Source organism: Sinocyclocheilus anshuiensis, unplaced genomic scaffold (genome assembly GCF_001515605.1).
Source record: "Sinocyclocheilus anshuiensis isolate Anshui unplaced genomic scaffold, SAMN03320099.WGS_v1.1 scaffold55, whole genome shotgun sequence".
NCBI lineage: Eukaryota > Metazoa > Chordata > Actinopteri > Cypriniformes > Cyprinidae > Sinocyclocheilus > Sinocyclocheilus anshuiensis.
In genome coordinates this window covers 2,134,376-2,154,497 of record NW_015549647.1, presented here as the reverse complement: position 1 = coordinate 2,154,497, position 20,122 = coordinate 2,134,376, and the positions used below count along the sequence as shown (strand labels likewise).

General features: G+C 39.5%; 1 protein-coding gene across 1 annotated transcript in view; it reads right to left on the bottom strand.

Annotated features, from left to right (window-relative positions):
- LOC107660054 (multidrug resistance-associated protein 1-like) overlaps nucleotides 1-18,799 on the bottom strand; it is a 25,935-nt gene extending 7,136 nt beyond the window's left edge. The window contains exons 1-20 of the mRNA XM_016449232.1: nucleotides 18,649-18,799; nucleotides 17,626-17,802; nucleotides 17,055-17,180; nucleotides 14,012-14,149; nucleotides 10,510-10,629; nucleotides 9,193-9,254; nucleotides 8,952-9,083; nucleotides 8,267-8,473; nucleotides 7,204-7,381; nucleotides 6,694-6,855; nucleotides 6,430-6,522; nucleotides 5,223-5,426; nucleotides 4,914-5,060; nucleotides 3,720-3,807; nucleotides 2,603-2,672; nucleotides 2,370-2,496; nucleotides 1,814-1,990; nucleotides 1,463-1,630; nucleotides 1,170-1,362; nucleotides 980-1,061 (exon numbers count right to left, since the gene is read on the bottom strand). Coding sequence (XP_016304718.1) covers nucleotides 980-1,061; nucleotides 1,170-1,362; nucleotides 1,463-1,630; nucleotides 1,814-1,990; nucleotides 2,370-2,496; nucleotides 2,603-2,672; nucleotides 3,720-3,807; nucleotides 4,914-5,060; nucleotides 5,223-5,426; nucleotides 6,430-6,522; nucleotides 6,694-6,855; nucleotides 7,204-7,381; nucleotides 8,267-8,473; nucleotides 8,952-9,083; nucleotides 9,193-9,254; nucleotides 10,510-10,629; nucleotides 14,012-14,149; nucleotides 17,055-17,180; nucleotides 17,626-17,802; nucleotides 18,649-18,690 — 2,693 coding nt within the window. The 5' untranslated portion in view covers nucleotides 18,691-18,799. The remainder of the gene's footprint in view (nucleotides 1-979; nucleotides 1,062-1,169; nucleotides 1,363-1,462; nucleotides 1,631-1,813; nucleotides 1,991-2,369; nucleotides 2,497-2,602; nucleotides 2,673-3,719; nucleotides 3,808-4,913; nucleotides 5,061-5,222; nucleotides 5,427-6,429; nucleotides 6,523-6,693; nucleotides 6,856-7,203; nucleotides 7,382-8,266; nucleotides 8,474-8,951; nucleotides 9,084-9,192; nucleotides 9,255-10,509; nucleotides 10,630-14,011; nucleotides 14,150-17,054; nucleotides 17,181-17,625; nucleotides 17,803-18,648) is intronic.
- Nucleotides 18,800-20,122: the final 1,323 nt, after the last annotated feature.

The following is a 20,122-nucleotide window of genomic DNA, read 5'->3' as shown; positions in this document are numbered from 1 at the left end:
AGATAGTATCATGATGTGTGTGTGTTGTTTTTGTTGGTTTGTTTGTTTTTTGTGGCATCCTGTCAGCACTAACATGTCTGTGGGCTCTTTTGATTACTATCAGTTTAAGTTCTGGCAGTGTTGCCAGATATTGCTATGAAAACAAATAAAAACCAAAAAATAAATAATAAATAAACCGAAATAAGTTCAAATCGTTTGTAAATAAGATAAGATAAAGATAAACCTAAACTGCAATATCCCACTCTATTAACTAGGGATGCGCCGATCCGATATTCATATCGGGTATCGGCTCCGATAGCTCCATTTTTCTCGGATCGGGTATCGGTCAGAGAGAGACGATCCAAATCCGATATATATTTTATTATTTTTTATTTTTTCCCCTGAAAAAGGTCTGTGGTTAAAAATGGCTCCAGATATTTTCAGGTTTTATTTTATGTCATAAAATACATCAGTGATTTTCTTTTTCTTGATCTTGATCTTTTTGTTGACCTTTTATTTCCTGAAAAATGCGGTTGCTAACAAGTGGCTAAATGGGACTACTGAGGTTGTCATGGACCTTAAACATCATCATGCCAAACAGGACAACTCATCTACTCACTAGTCTGCTTTTATAACCTCATCATGTTTATACTCATGTTCTTGCAAAATTCTAACTCAAACTATCCTACTTGAAATTTTTAATAAACCAATTTTAAATAAAAATGGAAAGAGTTGTCGTAAGCTTAGTGGTGGTGACGTTACAGTCATGCGAGCATGACTTCTGTTGATTGTATTTAGGTGTCAGCTTCATAAACGTTTTGTTATCAATTATACACTTTTGGGTTGGCCTACAAAAATAGGGATCACTGCAACACTCTTATTAGTCACCCAGCTTTAACTGCAGTCATTCTGCACCACAGTATCAGTGTCAGTTCCTGTTTTCTGTGCCATTTAAAGTCATATTTAGTAGCATTGTATAAACAAATTTAAAATCCCATACCTAATAAGCTGCTCTTGGGACAGATCCCTGGAAAATGGCATGTATTCAGTAACACTCAATCTTACGGACAGTCTTCTGGAGCCTGCAAGTGTATGGATTAAACATAAAATGATCAATAATATTCAAACCATACTAAGTTTTTTCACATTAAGGCAACAATTGGATTTGACACACACCACAGTAATATTACCTCTCTGGGAGGCCTCTGAAAAGCACTCTTTCCTTTCAGAGCTTGCAAAGGTGTGGATGAAATCGGCAAAAGCACCATTCCGGTTCAGAAGTTCTTGATAGGAGCCTCGCTCACTGATCTCCCCATCCACTAGAACCAGAATCAAATCCACCTGAGGCAGGAAGCTCATTCCATGGGTCACTAAAACCCGTGTCTTAAAAAAGAAATGTTGAATGTTAGATGTTGGAAATGCTGAGAAGCAAGAAAATTACCCCCCACTTCATCTGTAGGGTAAACACTACAGTGATAGTCACCTTGTCTCTCAGTATGCCCTTGGGTCCAATGACTTTGTTGAAGATGTGTTGACCAACATGTGCATCCACTGCAGACAGGGGGTCATCAAGTAGGTACATGTCAGCTTTCCTGCAAACAGCACGAGCCAGGCTCACCCTCTGTTTCTGTCCTCCAGACAAATTTAAACCCTGTCAAAAGACAATGCAGAAACTATTTTTATCTAGCTGTATATCAAGATTCATATACAGATCTATGATCATTCGTGATTGGTCTCATGGATACTTATTGATCCTATTTAATCAATTTGAATCATGGAACTTTAGCTCATACAAGCTCAGTCCTCTACTTTGGGTAAAGTACGAGGGTCTCACCTTCTCTCCAATCTCAGTGGCGTCTCCTGCAGGCAGATTGTCCAGATCTGGCAGCAGGGCACAGGCTTCCAGCACCCGCTGATACCAGCTTTCCTTTTTTTCCCGTCCAAACAGAATATTGTCCTGCAGACTGGCATTTTGGATCCAAGCTTGCTGGGGAACGTAGGCAATTGAGCCCTATATTGACAGGAGCAAAGAAATGCTAAGAAGACAACCAACAGTAAGGATGAACTATTTTGCGCTTTGAAATTTGATTAGTGGCCTTGAAATAGTACAGAATATTAAATAATCTTATTAATTTTTTACTCCGTATTGTCTCTTTGTATTAACATTTTCAAATTGCTAAAACGTTTTGTTTATTTCCAGATTTAAATTTGATTTTCAGTGTGGTCTCAGACCATTGTACCTCATGTATTTTTATAATTGCAATATATGATTCTACTTTGAAAGGCAGGGCTGTCATTGTGGTCACTTTGTGTATAATCATAACATGCCATTCAAAATTATATTTCATAAAGTATATACAATAAGAGTTATGGTTGATTAGTTTAAGTACCTTGACTGAGACGGCCCCGCTTCTTTTTTCAGTCTCCCCAAGTATGGCAGAAAGCAACGAGGATTTCCCACTGCCAACATGGCCGACAACAGCAACCAGTGAACCACAGGGAACTCTAACACTGATCCTGCTCCAAAACACAGAGTAAGTGAGGGGGAAGTTGCTTAAACTTGGACACTTATTGCCTGATTGTGCATTCAGGAGCCTTGTGGAAACCTTCTGGATAATAATACCTTTTTAGACATGCGGGGCCATCCTTAGACCAGCTGAAGGTTCCATTCTCAAACACTACACCATCCACATCTGACAAGTAAAGAGGAACAATGAAAGAGTAAAACTAAATCATGTAATATCATGCCTTAATCACTTACCATAACATGCAATTTATGAAGGCAGACTATCTACACAAACACAAATTGTTCTGGAGAAAAGTGCAGTTGAAATTACAGAGATTGCCTCTGAGAAACTAGATTTCTTCTGCAGCTTGTGAAATTATAGACTCACTGTAATTACACACTCTAATAAGCTTTATCTTCACAATAACAGTTTTCACAAACTATCTTGAACAGCTTTGATGAATGGCGCCCACCCTCATCCCCCAAGCAAATGTCTTTGTATAATGGCTGCTAATCTGTATGTTTGAGCGTTGTTCATGGCAACATACCGGTGGTACTTTAATATCTCTCCTATCATTTTTTTAAACCAACATATTGTAGCGGTGTTCGTTTTCTCACAAGGCTAATTGTTTTTGAATGGACTGTTGTTTTTGTGCAAGGTCTATGCTGATCTACAAGTAAATAAATAAATAAATACAAACATAATATACAAAAAAAATATTTTATGTAGTAGGCTACACTGCATTCACATGCAGGTGATCCAGTGAGTTTTCAGAGATCTCTAATTGTTTGTGCCAGTGAGAGGAAATGAGACATCACTGCCATCTAACTGTGAAATTTAGAGGCTATTATAAAAAAAACTGTTGTTAATCTCGCTCTCACTCATATTAGACGGAAGTGAGGGGCAGAGGGAAAGTCTCACAGTAAAATTAAATAAATAAATACACAAATAAAATAAAATAATATTTTATGTAGTAGGCTACACTGCATTCACATGCAGGTGATCCAGTGAGTTTTCAGAGATCTCTAATTGTTTGTGCCAGTGAGAGGAAATGAGACATCACTGCCATCTAACTGTGAAATTTAGAGGCTATTATCAAACTGTTGTTAATCTCGCTCTCACTCATATTAGACGGAAGTGAGGGGCAGAGGAAAAGTCTCACAGAAAACTCACAAAGTTTTTAGCCTTACTAAACTATTGCACAATAATGTTTGTCAACAAGTGATCTCTCACCGGATTTAAAGGATTCCCTTGTCACATTGTCTGGTTTGAGTTCATCTTGACAAAGAAATTTCCCCAGACGCTTTAAAGAGACAAGAGCCTGCAACACAAGAATAATTTGTACATTTAATTAAAAGATCAGTAAGAAATAACTGAATACAGACACCATCATTAAAGAGCAGATAATATGGTATTTTATGGTGCAGGTCAACTGGTACATATGGTGTCCTAATATTGTGTTGGAGTCCCCTACAACAGGTTTAAATGCATCTAAGGTTAGAAAACATTGTAGTATTAGAATCATTTTTCAATTATTTCGAAACTATTCGTTTGAAGCAGTTCTGAGCTTAAGGTCTGTAAACCCCTCCCTTCCATAAACCTACTCAGCTCTGATTGGTCAGCTGACCAAGTCTGTTGTGACTGGTCTTTCCGTATTCGGAAACAAAATGTCCATTAGCATAATTAATTTTTTGCTCCAGTGGGTTACTTGTAAACAAAGATGCTATAAGTTTACAAAAAAGGATGATACCGATGCAGTCGCTGAACCGGAAACGCCATCGCAAGCGCGACTTAACCAGGACGTTTCTCAGTGCTAAATTTAAACTTTGTATGTGGTACTTTACGTGATGTGACAGCAATTTTATTGCATTCATTGTTATTATTGACAAGCGTTTAGCAAATCCCGCATTGCACTCACCAAGATTACAGAAGCAGTCCTCTGCAAAATGACGAGCACACAACAAAAGGTTTGAATTGTATTGCTGTGGTATCGTGGAAAAAAAATGATTTTAACCACTGATTCTTCACATAATCATCTTTCGGCAATGAAAACAAAACAAACTTGTTTTCACAGCGCAGAACACAGCGTCTTCTCAACATGATGTACACTAACTAGCGGAGGTGTTTGTGGGAAGGTCAGAGTGTTCGTATTTCGCTGACTGGCGGGATTATGCAAATGTGTTAGCTTGTGATGTATATAGGTAACAGGCAGAAGATTAGAAAATCTCGTTAAGGTGGTTCAGAGTCGACTTTCTTTTGAGAGACAATATCTTTATTTATCATGCACTTTTTTGATTAACAACTTTGCAGACTGTTTACATTGAAGGATAGCTATGTTACAAACTGCAAAAAATATATTTTTCGAAAACCCATATGACCTGCTCTTTAAATAATCAGGGCAGAATATTAGAGTTAATGCATTCTCACCTGCATGGTTGTGCTCATGGCAAAAGGAAGTTGGCTTAAGGGAGTTTTTAGTATGTTGATGAGAGCCATTGATACAAAGATTTTCTGAGCATCCAGAACATTCTTATCATCAATGAGCACATAGACACCAAACATGGCAAAAGCAATCTGGCAAAGAATGGAAATTGCAGTCAAAAAAACAATATCACATCCTGACTTAGGTAATATATGTTTACAATCATTACTTCTATATAATGTAAACTTAGGTTTAGTTCTTTCCCAAAAGTGTGGCCTGAAGCATTACTTAAGAATCATGTTTTTTTTTCTCACCAGGAAGGATGAGGAGTTGAAGGAGGCAAGAGACACAGAGTATAAGATCTGTGATTTCTTCAGAGTTTTTAGCTCCTTCTCTCTGTATCCCAGGACCTGCTCCAGAAAAGCTTTTTCCCAAGCGTAGAACTTCAAGATCTTGATACCATTCAGAATCTCATTCATTAACTTGACCCGTCCATCCATGTACTTCATTTGTATCTCCTGTGGAATGACCAGAAAAGAGGAAACTGTCATTAAACATCACAAGTTTTGTCACGAAACCACTAAATACATATTTGAAGTCTGGCTACCCAGCTGAAAAAAAGCTGCATAGCTGGTTACCAGCAAATGTTTTGTTTTGGATACTGGTCTTCTGATGTTCCTACAAAGCCTTTTTGACTAACTGAACCAGAAAAACTTTCATGGTCAACCACCATTACCATTAACCATCTTAACCAGCTATGATTTGTTGATGAACAGGATGGGTATACTGGTCCACCAATTAGACCAGCATCACATCAATTTGGGTTTTCAGCAGGATGATCTCACACCAGAATGATTGATACTGAAGAAGGCAATAAATTCCTAACTGCATGTTAAGAGATTCTAGAACACAATAGCTATGAGCTGAGAGATTGCCTCAATTAGTGGCATGCCAAATGTCTGTTGTTTTCTGAAAAGAAAATGTAAGCTTTATTGCCGTTTGCAAGCATTGTGGTTACTTTGCTTTGGAGGAAGCATGGGGAACTTCAAAGGAGCAAGCTAAGCTTGAATCCAACCCATTCACCCACGCTCTGCTCACTTCACTATCTAAACCAGCTGTGGACCCTTCACGCTGACTTACTTTAGCACTCATTCATAGCGCTCCTCTATGGTCTCATGTCTCAGAGAGAATTTTAGTGGGTGTGATAAACAAGGAACACATTTTTATCTCCTTTAATGAGAATCTCATTCAGATATAATTCAGATGTCATAAATAAATGTACTTGCCTCCAAGAACTAAAATACATGGCACTACCATAGCTTGCAATGCAACATATTTAGAAAACAACTTTCAGGTATAGAACTTGCACTATGTTTTATTGTAGAGTAACCTCTTATATATCTGTAAATACATGTATCAAGAACATTTTGATTTTCCATTCCGTGGCCCCTCTAAGGAGTCCAGGCCTCAAAGAGCAGATGAGTGACAACACATGAATCCTGAGTTACAACATTAAAGTACCTGGAGCTTGCTTCTCTGCCTTGCAATAAATCCATTCAGAGGGAAAATGAAGATCACAGTAGCAATGCCTGCTAGAGCAGATGGTCCTAATTGCTGAAATAAGTCAAATAAGACATGTCTCTTTTATTTGTCTTGGAAAGATAAAACAGCTATTCAACCAATATCCCCAAATGCTTAGAAAGAAATTCAGATTTTACTCATATTCCTAGAATGGAGACAGTTTACTGGAGTAGAATGAAAATAAGCAAACATATGCACCCTCACCTGCCAAAGAAAGAAGAGACAGAGTGTGACCTCAATGGGTGCTAACCACACCGCATTGAAATACACCACAAAATCCATCAGCTTCTGGGTATCAGCAGAGACCAGATTGACGATCTCCCCTACTGTGCATGTTCTGCGTGATGCGCTGTTCACGACAAGAGACTGAGGAAAAACAAGATGCAGACACAAAAGAAGAGAAAAGGAGTGATTAAAAAATTGGACTGACTCCCTTTCATAAGTGCATTTGAATTGACTTGAATTGGTCAAGCTGAACTGTAATGACAGGAATTTAGTTGAACGAACAAATTCAACACAACATTGCATTATCAGGACGTTCAGTAGTTCAACCACAAGATGAGTCTACGAAATTACATGGCATGGTCCATAAAATGTTGGTAAATTAATCTTAAATATATATATTTCTGCACATACTCCCTTTACTTAAAAATTAAGGACCAATCACAGAATCATACGTTCTAACAAGGCTTTTGTGCTGGTTAGATTTCCCACCTTTCTGTAGACCAGACCCATGACAGCTGTTTTAACCCTCATGCCCACAGTAAAGCAGGTGTATGTGTACTGGTGGTTGAAGACAGACTGAAGGCAGGACAGGAGGAACATAAGAGAGGCGTAGAAATAGCCCTTCCACAGCGGAGCGTCCTCGTCCTTCATAAAGCCTAACAACAGACTTAAATAAAAAGAGAAAGAAAGGCGTTTGAATGAAGGCACTATAAAGTACGAAGAAATTAGCTGATTTCTGATGCAGCTAAGCATTTGGCTAGATTCCTCTGTAGCAGACCACATCCAACCATTAAGGTTTACAGTAGCGCTTAAACCCACAGCTTTCTTTGAAAATGTTTTGAAAATGAAGAATGGTCGATTTGTTGAGCCTAACAAGAGGTAGCATGTTCAACTGGAAAAAAGTTTTTCTGAATGCTAACCAAATGCTACAAAATCCACGTTGGTTACTCTGAGGGCAGAAGACCTTGAATGTTTCCACAGTTCCCATCAAAGTCCACCTTTTTTGACAGTGGATCCCAGTACAATACATGTACTTGCTACAGTTTGGATCTCCCAGCTATAGCTTGCAGGGAGCTGACTGAACCTCCCATTTAGCTGGCTGCTTTCCTATAGTAACCACAACCCCGACAGTGTTCCTCTACCCTCCCCGAAGCTAACACGTCTACGGCGGACAGAATGCTGTGGTCATCTCTCGCTCTCTCAAGCTTTCAGACTTGAAGCCATAATTGCTTCTCTGTGGGCATAAACAGCATGATCTCTGTCTGGCTGGCATGGCGTCTCTGACTCAAGCACCTGCCGCACACCGCCACTTCCTGTTTTCATCCCAAGATATTGTGAACCGTAAGTTGTCTCTTCTAAAAATATTTGGATAACCTAGAAAGCTGTCTTTAAAAGCACAGAGGGGCCATCTGTGTTTATTTGAAGGCAGAATTTCTCATAAACACTAACCCAAATCCTAACTTATCCTAGATATACCAAAAGCTCAAAGTTTATTAACTTAAACTAAGGACTGGGCCAAGATGACTCATTAAATCTGCTTTGTCTTTTTCACCTTAGAACCTGTGGAACTGAAAACATGAAGGCATCATGGACCATGAGGCACAGCGTCCCGTTTAGGAAGTAGTGTCCGAAGCTACGCGCAAGTGTCCGTAAGAGACAGAATCCCCAACTCTGCTCTTTCTGAATCTTCCTGAGAAACTGGGCCTGCTCTGGTAGTCGAGATCCCAAGGCAATACTGGTGCTTAGGTGGTTCTCCTGCCTGTAGATGGAGAAGAGGCAAACGGACATGTGCATAAGAAATTGGTGCTAAAGCCTAAATGCAGTTGTTAAGCTTTTTAATCCTTCTTTGTAAGTTCTAATTGAAAACAGAATGACATAAAAACATCCTGTGCCACAGCGCAAGTTTCCACGAATTGTAAAATGCATGGGACCTCTTACATGCGAGGCCTTAAAAGAGGATTTCAGATGACTTGAAAACACTGTATGTTCAAAACAGAAAAGTGTTAACAAGCCAACCAATTGACACAATCCTCCTGTCTCGGCCATGTACGCAGTAGTGCTCCTTTTGACTTATTTTAGGTCTGTTTCTTTTGTGGGCATCTTTCAGATGGAAATGTGATTGCATTGATCAAAGCAACATGAGGATCCACAGCAACATCAAGAAACAATATAAATGTACATGTGCTTCAAAATGTCACGTGTGGGAAAAACTTGTCTGTTATTTCGATGGAACTTACTGCTGTAACTTGGTGCGCTCCGCTGTCCATTCTTCTTCCAGGTCAGATATTATCTTCTCAGATGTATCCTCTTCCCTCAGACTCCACAGATCTTCTGCTTGCAGAGGAGAACGGTATCCCTTAAAAACTAACCTGGAAGCACACACAACACAAACTAAATGCATTACTTTCACTGGACCAACAAGTATTTAAAAGAGTTAGAAATGAGAAATGCTATTCAAAATCATTTTTATTTCCTTACCCGCTGAACCACCAGAAGAGGATCTTGGACAAGAATGATGCATCTTGAACAGGACATGCATTCTGAGAAAAGAACAAGAACAAGTTCGCTACAAATACACTATATGTCCAAAAACTACAGAATGTGGGATATGTGTTTAAGTAAATATGAAATAAAATGTCTATGTGCTTACAAACTCTGAGTAAACATTTTATTTTTGGGGTTTAACCATAAGCAAACTTGAAATACCACTGGGTCCCATCATCCCATAGTCATTTGGCTATAATTCATTGACTTAAATATATTTGCCCACTTTACTTATTGCCCCGGTACCATTAACATTAAAATGTATTGTCCAATACTGATGCCTAGCAGTGTCTTCGTTGGAATAACCAAATCAAACATGTTAATTAAAATATGATAGAGATACAATTATATCATCAACTATAACAAGGATTGTTGAAAACAGTTATAACATTATACACAATAATAACGAGGTGTAAAACTGTCAACAGTCAGTTTTAGAAAGAAGAGTTTCACAGTTTTGCTTTCTTGGATGGAGAAAGCAGTGGTTAGAAATCATATTTGGCAACATTGAACTAAACAGAGAAACAGTGTGAAAGTGCCTGTGAGTAAGAGTGGTAGACCTCTATCTTTGTGTGTGTGTGTGCATGTGCCACAGTAACACACTTCCACCCACTGCTGACCTCAGTGGTGCCCCCTTGCCTGTACAACCATCCACCCAAATACTCACTCTCTCTCCCACCTCCTCACCGGAGGTCTCACTCTTCAGGATGCTGTGAGTAACCCTACACAGGAAGTGACTGGGCCAGGAGGGGATCAAGGGGTGTGGCACCGACGTCTGTGGCTAGAACCTCATCATAAACCCACTAATTCCTCTCTGAGCTTGTTTCCTTGTTTTTCTCTGGAGGAGAACAGTCAGATGGACCACTATTTCACGAGATGTCTGGAGATTACGTTCTGTGTTGCTCTGCTCTGTGTCTAACTTGCACACATAACAACCAAACAGTGGGCAGAATGAGTCAAGAATTTAGTTTAAAAAAAGGATATATCATTATCCGGGAAGGAGGACCACAGAGTGTCCATGTTGATGAGTCAAGCTGACTGCTGAAAAACATATTTTTTATCCAATAGCTAATATCTAAGTGCTACATACTTGCGGGAGACAAAAGTTGCTACCACCATTACCATAATTCACTTCAAAATGGAGGGGTTGTGTTCTACATTACATAAGAACACTAGTAAACAACAGCAATTCGCCACAGGATTGTTTGTGAGGGATTATTTTAGCTGATGAAGAGTTTGTCCCATTCGTACCTTGAGGGCGGCTTTGCCTGAGGGTGCCCGGTCTGCAAAACAGCTGAGGAAGAGTTGCGCCAATTGCAGGGCGAAGTACGAGAAAAAGGCCAAATACCGCACAATATCTGGAGAAAGACCCTGAAAAGCAGAGACACCAGAATCAACAATCACATACAGATGGCAGAAAAAGAGAGCGCAGGCAGACTTTCCATTTTAAATGAGTACCACAACCAAGGATTTCCCATAATGCTACTGTGATGTTATTCCAGTCCCAATCCGCAGACTTCTCAACACGTTGTTTACATGCTGAACATTCTGTTCTTATGGAACTCTCTGGAACACACCTTGTTGGTGATTATCCAGCCCAAAACTACATCTCCTAATGAACCTTGAAGGGCTTGTTTACGGAGGACATTTCAAAATGTCGATCAAAATGTCATGCGAGAACTCCCTGACTACATAGAAGAGCTAATTGGTGGAGTGATGTCATGTCCCAAACTAAGGATTAATGTAAAAAATATGATCTGTTGTTTATTCTGTAAGAAATCGTGCAGTGCAGAGCCCCTTCTTACTTTGCCTAATGTCAGAAGACATGGGTGTGCAAGAGCATTAACAACATAGTAAAGCTTATTTTGAACAGTTAAGGCAAATCATGGTGAAAACCAAACTCTTTAATGGCCTGCTTTATATAAATGAATTACGTATGAAAAGAGCCATAAAAGGCCTCAAGTCACACTACAATCTGGAAACTCATAGATTGCTGCTGTTCAAGCCTCCGGCCACTATTTGCTGGTGATGAGCCAAAAGTAGCTATATTTACAAACGCTTCACATGTGCTGTTCATATGCTGCTCATGCATTTCTATACATATAGTAGATTCTAAGTTTGTCTTTCTGGTGTCCTGGATATAGCATCCTGGCTTCACTATTGGAGCGCAAGCCATGTTGAGACAAATCTGTAGTAAACATCCGTTTGGCCGTGGAGACCCTTGCCAAGATAGAGGCTTTATTCTTAACCACACCACAAAATAAAAAACAAGGCCAGAGTGGTTTCGGTGGTCATAATCTAGGTCAGTCAAAATGTCTTCCCACTCTTATTCAAGCATAAAGTCAGCATGCCAGTGAGAAATATGCTTATCTGTCTTTATGTTTGACCCATTTTTGCATGACATAGGTCAGAACTGCCTAATCTCATTTCTAAAACTACACTAATTCCTCTCTGAGCTTGTTTCCTTGTTTTTCTCTGGAGGAGAACAGTCAGATGGACCACTATTTCACGAGATGTCTGGAGATTACGTTCTGTGTTGCTCTGCTCTGTGTCTAACTTGCACACATAACAACCAAACAGTGGGCAGAATGAGTCAAGAATTTAGTTTAAAAAAAGGATATATCATTATCCAGGAAGGAGGACCACAGAGTGTCCATGTTGATGAGTCAAGCTGACTGCCGAAAAACATATTTTTTATCCAATAGCTAATATCTAAGTGCTGCATACTTGTGGGAGACAGTAGTTGAGTATCCTACCACCATTACCATAATTCACTTCAAAATGGCGGGGTTGGGTTCTATATTACACAAGGACACTAGTAAACAACAGAAATTCACCACAGGATTATTTGTGATGGATTATTTTAGCTAATGAAGAGTTTGCTCCGTTCGTACCTTGAGGACGGCTTTGCCTGAGGGTGCCTGGTCTGCAAAACTGCTGAGGAAGAGTTGCGCCAACTGCAAGGCAAAGTACGAGAAAAAGGCCAAATACCGCACAATATCCGGAGAGAGACCCTGAAAAGCAGAGACACCAAAATCAGCAAATCACATACAGATTACAGAAAAAGAGAGCGAAGGCAGACTTTCCATTTTAAACGAGTACCACAACCAGGGATTTCCCATAATGTACTGTGATGTTATTCCAGTTCTGATCCGCAGACTTCCCAACACGCTGTTTACAAGCTAAACATTCTGTTCTTATGGAACTCTCTGGAACACACCTTGTTGGTGATTATCCAGCCCAAAACTACATCTCCTAATGAACCTTGAAGGGCTTGTTTACGGAGGACATTTCAAAATGTCGATCAAAATGTCATGCGAGAACTCCCTGACTACATAGAAGAGCTAATTGGTGGAGTGATGTCATGTCCCAAACTAAGGATTAATGTAAAAAATATGATCTGTTGTTTATTCTGTAAGAAATCGTGCAGTGCAGAGCCCCTTCTTACTTTGCCTAATGTCAGAAGACATGGGTGTGCAAGAGCATTAACAACATAGTAAAGCTTATTTTGAACAGTTAAGGCAAATCATGGTGAAAACCAAACTCTTTAATGGCCTGCTTTATATAAATGAATTACGTATGAAAAGAGCCATAAAAGGCCTCAAGTCACGCTACAATCTGGAAACTCATAGATTGCTGCTGTTCAAGCCTCCGGCCACTATTTGCTGGTGATGAGCCAAAAGTAGCTATATTTACAAACGCTTCACATGTGCTGTTCATATGCTGCTCATGCATTTCTATACATATAGTAGATTCTAAGTTTGTCTTTCTGGTGTCCTGGATATAGCATCCTGGCTTCACTATTGGAGCGCAAGCCATGTTGAGACAAATCTGTAGTAAACATCCGTTTGGCCGTGGAGACCCTTGCCAAGATAGAGGCTTTATTCTTAACCACACCACAAAATAAAAAACAAGGTCAGAGTGGTTTCGGTGGTCACAATGTAGGTCAGTCAAAATCTCTTCCTACTCTTATTCAAGCATAAAGTCAGCATGCCAGTGAAATATGCTTATCTGTCTTTATGTTTGACCCATTTTTGCATGACATAGGTCAGAACTGCCTAATCTCATTTCTAAAACTGGTAAACCTGTTTTCTTGTTAGCTGTGTTTTTGTCCTTGGGCTGAAAAGGACTGTGTGGCATATAAAATTGCTTAGAAATGTACTATGGACTGGTTATTGACATGGCACATAAAAATGTTTATAACTTTGAAATATTTAAAGCATTAGATTTTAATTATTTGGTTAAATAAAATAATTAACTTAACCCAAGTGATTTACATCGAGTGAAGGTGATCAAAAAATTAGAATTTTGTCTTAAAGAAAAATACTTCCACACACTGTAAGATCAAGTATGGGCAAAAGTCAGATTTAAACACTTTCTGACATATGTTTCAAACTAACACCTACTTGGACTTCACCTGAACTTATGATATGAATGTGACAAACCAAGTCCAAACCTGGGGAAAATCAACAGTGCTAAAAGTAGAAACTGCTGGAATGCTGAGCTGCTGTGTGTTTGGGAGAGTGTGCTGCGATGCATTTGCTTGTGCATGTGTGGATATGTATCTACTGTATGACCATGTATGCATCTGTGTTTGTCTGTATGTTTGAGTATGAGGATGTTTTCATGCGTGCACCTGTGTTTTGTTTAATACATCCAAATGTGGAGGAGGGTTAGTCCAGGGTTTTGTGAATGTACCATGAAACTGATATTTCCCAGATTTGGGGTCTGTGTCAATTGTCATTTCTCTCACCTGATCCAAAGCCAGCTGGACCTTTGCATGAAGTGGAATAAGGGAACAGACCACGCCCAACAGCCAGAAGAAGAACAGGAAAACAGAGGAACGGCATCCTCGCACTCTCTCCCAATGAATCACGCACACGGCTAACGCCTGTCAAACACACAGCTGTTAATAACATTGTTCTCATCTGCTAAAATTACAGTCTGTACAAAACAAGTGATAAATAACTTTAAACAGGAGCTTAAATACAGAATGCCCTCTTCCTGATGAGTATCTACTGAATGATGCAAGTTTTCTTTAAAGGTGAAGCGTGTAATTTTTTTCAGTGCTAAAATACTTTCTCCTATCTCGGCTTAATTCATTTGTAGGCTCCGCCCCCAGAAAGTGTAAACACTGTGGTTCTGTTTGAGTGGTCAGTGGTGTGAGTTGGGGGTGGGACTGTCTGTTTGGCCGACCAATGGAAAACTGGGAAACTTCATTACTTCATCCTTTTTGAAATTACATATTTCACCTTTAACTCACTGTGAACGACTTTGAATAGATTTAATTACATTTAATAGACTTAAATTACAACTATTGAGGCCATGACCTTTAGAGAAGGAAGAACAGCAAGCAAAATTTCATCCTGTCAAATGAACACCCAACCAAGAAAAAAGCTATGAAAAATGATTGTATACATGCAGGTTGCATACAGGTTATTTCAGTCAGTAAACAGCTTTTGCAACAAAGTATATGGATAAAACATAGAGCATCTGAGAACTGAATTTTAGTGGATACGGACTTTACTTTTAAAATTATACTATGCTTTCTTGACCTGAAGACTAATTCATCATTAAATTTGTTTTGTTTTTGTTCCAGCAGTTTTGTCGAGGTTATAATGGGATTTCCCTGTCTACAACCACAGCTGCCTCCTCTAATAAAACAACACGTTACGTGTGGCCTCTGTTGATCCCACATTTCTCTTAATTACTGTGATTTTTCTTCATCCAAAAACAATTTGAAATTCTCCATTTCTCAAAACAGGACTGTCAACCAGTGGCTCTCACTGATCCCAAGCTTGATGTGATGTTGATTTTTTGCCGTATCTCCTAGGTAGCGCAAAACATAATTTGATTACGTAAAAAGCAGCCTCCTGGTGCGGTACAGATGAAGGATCAGGACTGGACCCAAAGACGCCTCCACAAAACCAAACCAAAGCCATATAACCTCAGATAAATGAGGTGAAACCTTTAAAAGGAACTCTTAATCACATCCTAACAAAACACGCCTGCGGAGGTTTTTGCGCTACCTGGAAACAGAACACGTAAACCTCATGTAACATCTGCGTTGTTGATGTTGTGTTTAGACCTTACGTCTTATGAGAATAAGCCATTACTTCTCCTCTGGACAGTGGGAGGAAGCTAAAGCTTGTAATTATACTGGAGAGTTAAGAGCGATAGAAGACAGAGACAGATCTGCTTCCTGCAGCTTAAATTCACTCTTAGAAAATTCCCCTTCTCAGTAGAATTGTGGTGGTTGTTGTTTTCTAAACTGTTCATCACATAATCCCAAATATTACGCAAGTATACCCACAGGTGGTAAAGGAGGTTGGGCAAGGCACCGAAGCAATATTTCCATAATTTAAAAGCAATATTTATGCCCCTACTTAATAAAATCTCCAAAGTGGTTATTGAGGTTTTAAACCTACATTCCAGAACTTGACCAAGCTATGAGAATGGTTTATTTCACTCTTTGACCAATTAAGATCACAATCTTTTAAGAAAGAGGGTTTTTAAGGACAAGATCACACTGTTTAACTCTTTAAGTGTTTTTTCTTTGGCATTAGCCAATGTTGACTTAGGTGTCTGAGGAGACCACAGATGGGTCATGAGTCTGGTCTGGAGCCCGTCTCTGCAGGATGCAAATGGAACATGCGGACAGAAAACGATGATGAGATTGTGTTCATTAGGCAGTGTGTAGGTGTGCCCCTAACCTAGTTCACCTCAGAGTGTCACAGTCTATTAGATGAAAACAGCTCCTGCTGTGTAAGGGTTTAGGAGCTATTTTGCAGACATAAGCAGGTGTGTTGAGAAATGAATTATGGGTAAGGAAGGCTTGTAGGAGGGGAATGAGTGAAGCTTAAATCTCCAATTTGTGTATGTGGGCCCATGCATCCATCTTTAAGGCTTAATATGGGATGCTGGTGTCCCCACTGGGCTTCATAACTATCACAAAGTAAAGATCCACACTGCTGCAGAATTCCCACAATTCTACTTAATGAAGATCCTCTGGATCGAGAGAATGTTCTGCCTCTTTAATTTGTTGAAATGTCTGACATTTTGTCTAAAGTCGGATGTGTGTACATTCTCTCCTTTTTTTAACTAGCTTCACCAGCAAGACTTCCTTGGTCAATCAGCTTCAAAAGAAAAACACGCTAATTGACTGGTCTCACTAGCTAAGATTTGCATGGCTATGCTGATCAATCAACCTGCTATACAAAAGTGTAAATCAGTCTAGATTACAATGGAGATTCATTTCGGTCTAAACTGGTCTTTTCAGCAAGATGGACAACATATTCAGTTTTAAAGGTGCATGACATTAGCAAAGTTTTTGCCAAATTTTGTGGGTAAAAAATAAAATAAAAAAGGATTAAGTCACTTTCAAACCAAGTAGGTGACCAACTTTAACTCGCTGCCAAATCTGTATGGGGAAATCTTTCACCCTCATGCGAAATTCCTGATCGTGTGGATTTTTATTCAGATTGAAATGAATGGATTTTGCCTGCACCAATTTGATGACCAATAGTAAATGTAACCACACCTTAAGCCTGGGCACCAATTGCAATCTTTACCATACTAAGATAAAAATCAGAGCAAGTTATGCAACAAAACCCAGAATTGTTTTGTTCCTTACGTTCATTCAATGAAAATAGATTGGAGCTCCAAATACACAAAATAATGATCTTTAAAAAAGCATCATATGACCCCTTTAATAAACAGTTCTATACAACTTTTTTACGCTGGCTTTTGCTTGTGTGCATATTTCTTATAAGTATAAAAACTAGGGGTTACATTACCACGGTGAGACTACGTATGATGGGACTGAGCAAAAAGACAAGGTGTTGCTGGATTTCCTGTCTTCGTTCCAACAGGATGTAGAAGAATTCCACAAAACCAAAGGACGCCAAGAAGAACCCCAACAACTGCAAAAGAGCAAAGAGAAATACAATTCATAACAGGGTGAGAACTGAGTCACTCTCCCGGGAGCTCCGGTGGTCAATGACTGTAGAGAAGAGGTGCGATTTACATTATGATAGGACTGGATAGGAATCTGTGTGACTCTGAACAAACGGAGGAACAACTGAATTTCAAACAAAAGAATTTTAGAGCGGAAGAGTGAAAAGTGACATCACAGCTCACTAGAGTGCTAACCGCACTCACACCACAAACTGAGGTTACACACATCACTCTCTCTTTTACTGTCTTCCTTGGCTACTAAAGTGTGAACTCGACCCCTCGGTCTATCCAGACCACCACGTTCAATTTTGTTTTAACACTCTGGTTTGAGTTTTATAGCCCACAAAGCTGGTATTTTTGAGACCCGGACAGGCTTGTATAACATTAACAGGTCTTAGCGGTCTTTCTTACCAGTTTGGCACTGCAAAGTGAAGAGAGGGGCAGCCGATCTCTGCCATGGCAGTACAGATGAAGGCAGTAGAACGGAGAGAGAACCCACAGGTAGATGCACGGAGCCCACACCAGGACTGTGTTCTGGAAGCAGTTGCTTAGTTCAGGGTTATGCGTGTACCATGTCTGGTTCCAGTCCTAGAGATGAAGGAAAGGGTGTGCTTAACGTTTCATCGAGTTATATGATAATTGACAGTCTTCATTCTTTTATTGAATCAACATTTTCTTGATCCAAACCCTGTCCACACAGAAACCAGATATGATCTGAATGTTCCAGAACATTTAAAATGAGGTAATAATTTTGAACATCTCATGCTTTGTTTACCATGTTGGTCAATTTTTGCTAGGTATTGTTTATCTTGGCCAAGCTCATCACTGACCTTTTCTTGTCTCTTTCTATTACTGGGTGAGAAGAAGCAACTGAGATTCAATTAAGTTTTGAGATTGGACTAAATCAGTATAACTGTAGGAACAGATCTGCCAGAAATTACAACTGAATAAGCTTGTGAAATCAGTGTATTAAATTGACATCTGCTAGCTTGTTTAAAATATTAAATGTCATGTAAAGTAAATCACATTCTAAACTTTGACCACAGTGCATCTTCTTAATTTAATGTGCCACATTCATTAAATATTCCAATTCTAACTGAAAAGTCATAAAATGCAAGTACTGCAAAAAACACATATATCCTGGTTCTCAGGTTCTTGGCATCATATAATGTTTCCAAAGAACTTTCAATATGAATATCATTTATAAAAATAACAATTTCTTACATGTGTAAATGTGACATATACAATATAAATTGAATGCTATATACATAAATATATATATGTATTGTCCTCATTTGTAAGTCGTTTTGGATAAAAGCGTCTGCTAAATGACTAAATGTAAATATGTATATATATATATATATATATATATGTGTGTGTGAAAAAATCTTGAAAAATATTCAAGATTTAAGGTCACATAAGAAGTTTGCTCACCCATAGAGGGTCAAGTCCACTTAGACTGCATAAGGTATCCATTCACTCGTCTGGTCCTGAAGCTGTACCTATCCCTGCTGTGTATCCTGGTTCTTTAGAATGTTCTGTCACTCTGTGCTGTGTTTGAGTCAAACTCTCCCTTCGTCCTGGGATCTCCTACACACTCTCTTTCACTTTTGTCACTCCTTATTTCTGAGAGTGTCTGGAAGTGTCTGCTTTTTGACCACCAGTCACAACAGCAGCTTAGGTGGGTGGTTATATTCACTCTCTCCTCCCAGCAGTCTTCCTTAAACTCTCTGTCTCTCCCTCCTTCTCTATTTATCTTCCAATTTCCCAGACTCCCACGTACTTTAGGTTCTTTATCAAAACAGTACTGTGGTTTTTGCAAAGTTCTCCGACACCACCCGAAAAAAGAATCCCCACCCTTCACACAGTCCTCTCCTCCTTTGCCTCCTATAAAACATAACTCTCATTTTCCCCCAAACAGTCACCTCCACCTCAGTCCAAATGCAGAAAGTGTTGCTAGTAACACTCCAGTACTATTTGTTTGTCTTTATAGAAGTGCTATTTTTCACTTTTCCTGCATGTACCTGAGAAACACTTAGTAAGATCACACACAACCACGCACCACACTCTCCACCTTGTGCTATGCATTTTATGTCCAAAGGGACTTACTGTAGGCTACACTACACTTACTACACAGTGCACACACTCAGTCCAACCTGGAATTCAATGTTACCTTATGTAACATTTATTATCTCTAGTGGGACAATCATCCCGTACAATTTGCGTATGTATGTGAGAAGTAAAAAGTTCTCACTTAAATTTCCTCCATATTCACAACAGGTGCTCAAGCATTTAAATATGTTCCTCGTTTTATTGATGAAACCGCATCATTCTAAACTAGGGAAGCGCGTGCCCGCGGCTAGTAATTCGCAGAATACGCGCCGTATATGTCCATATAAGGGCTTTCCGTACAACCTTACCTTACCTCTCTCTGTCTCTCTCGCACGCAGCCTTGTCTGAGAGCATACGCAGTCGCAGATCTTTAAAGGGGTCATATGATGCGATTTCAATTTCTCCTTTCTCTTTGGAGTGTTACAAGCTCTTGGGCATAAAGAAGATCTGTAAAGTTGCAAAGACTAAAGTCTCAAATCCAAAGAGATATTCTTTATAAAAGTTAAGAGTCAGCCACGCCTACCTAAAACGGCTCGTTCTAACACGCCCCCACATGTCTACGTCAGGATGTGGGAAGATTTGCATAACACCGCCCAAATGTTCACGCAAAGAAAGAAGGCGTAACTTTTATTATCGCTGTAGTTTTGTTGATGCCGCCACCGCCATGTCATGAAGGCGCTGTGTGTTTCGTTGTGAAAGCGAAACTACTTTGTTTGGCCTTCCAAAAGAGGACGATAACCGCTTCGTCATGCCTGGAGCTGATCCGTGCTGGTCGCTGAGGAAATACATCAACTTC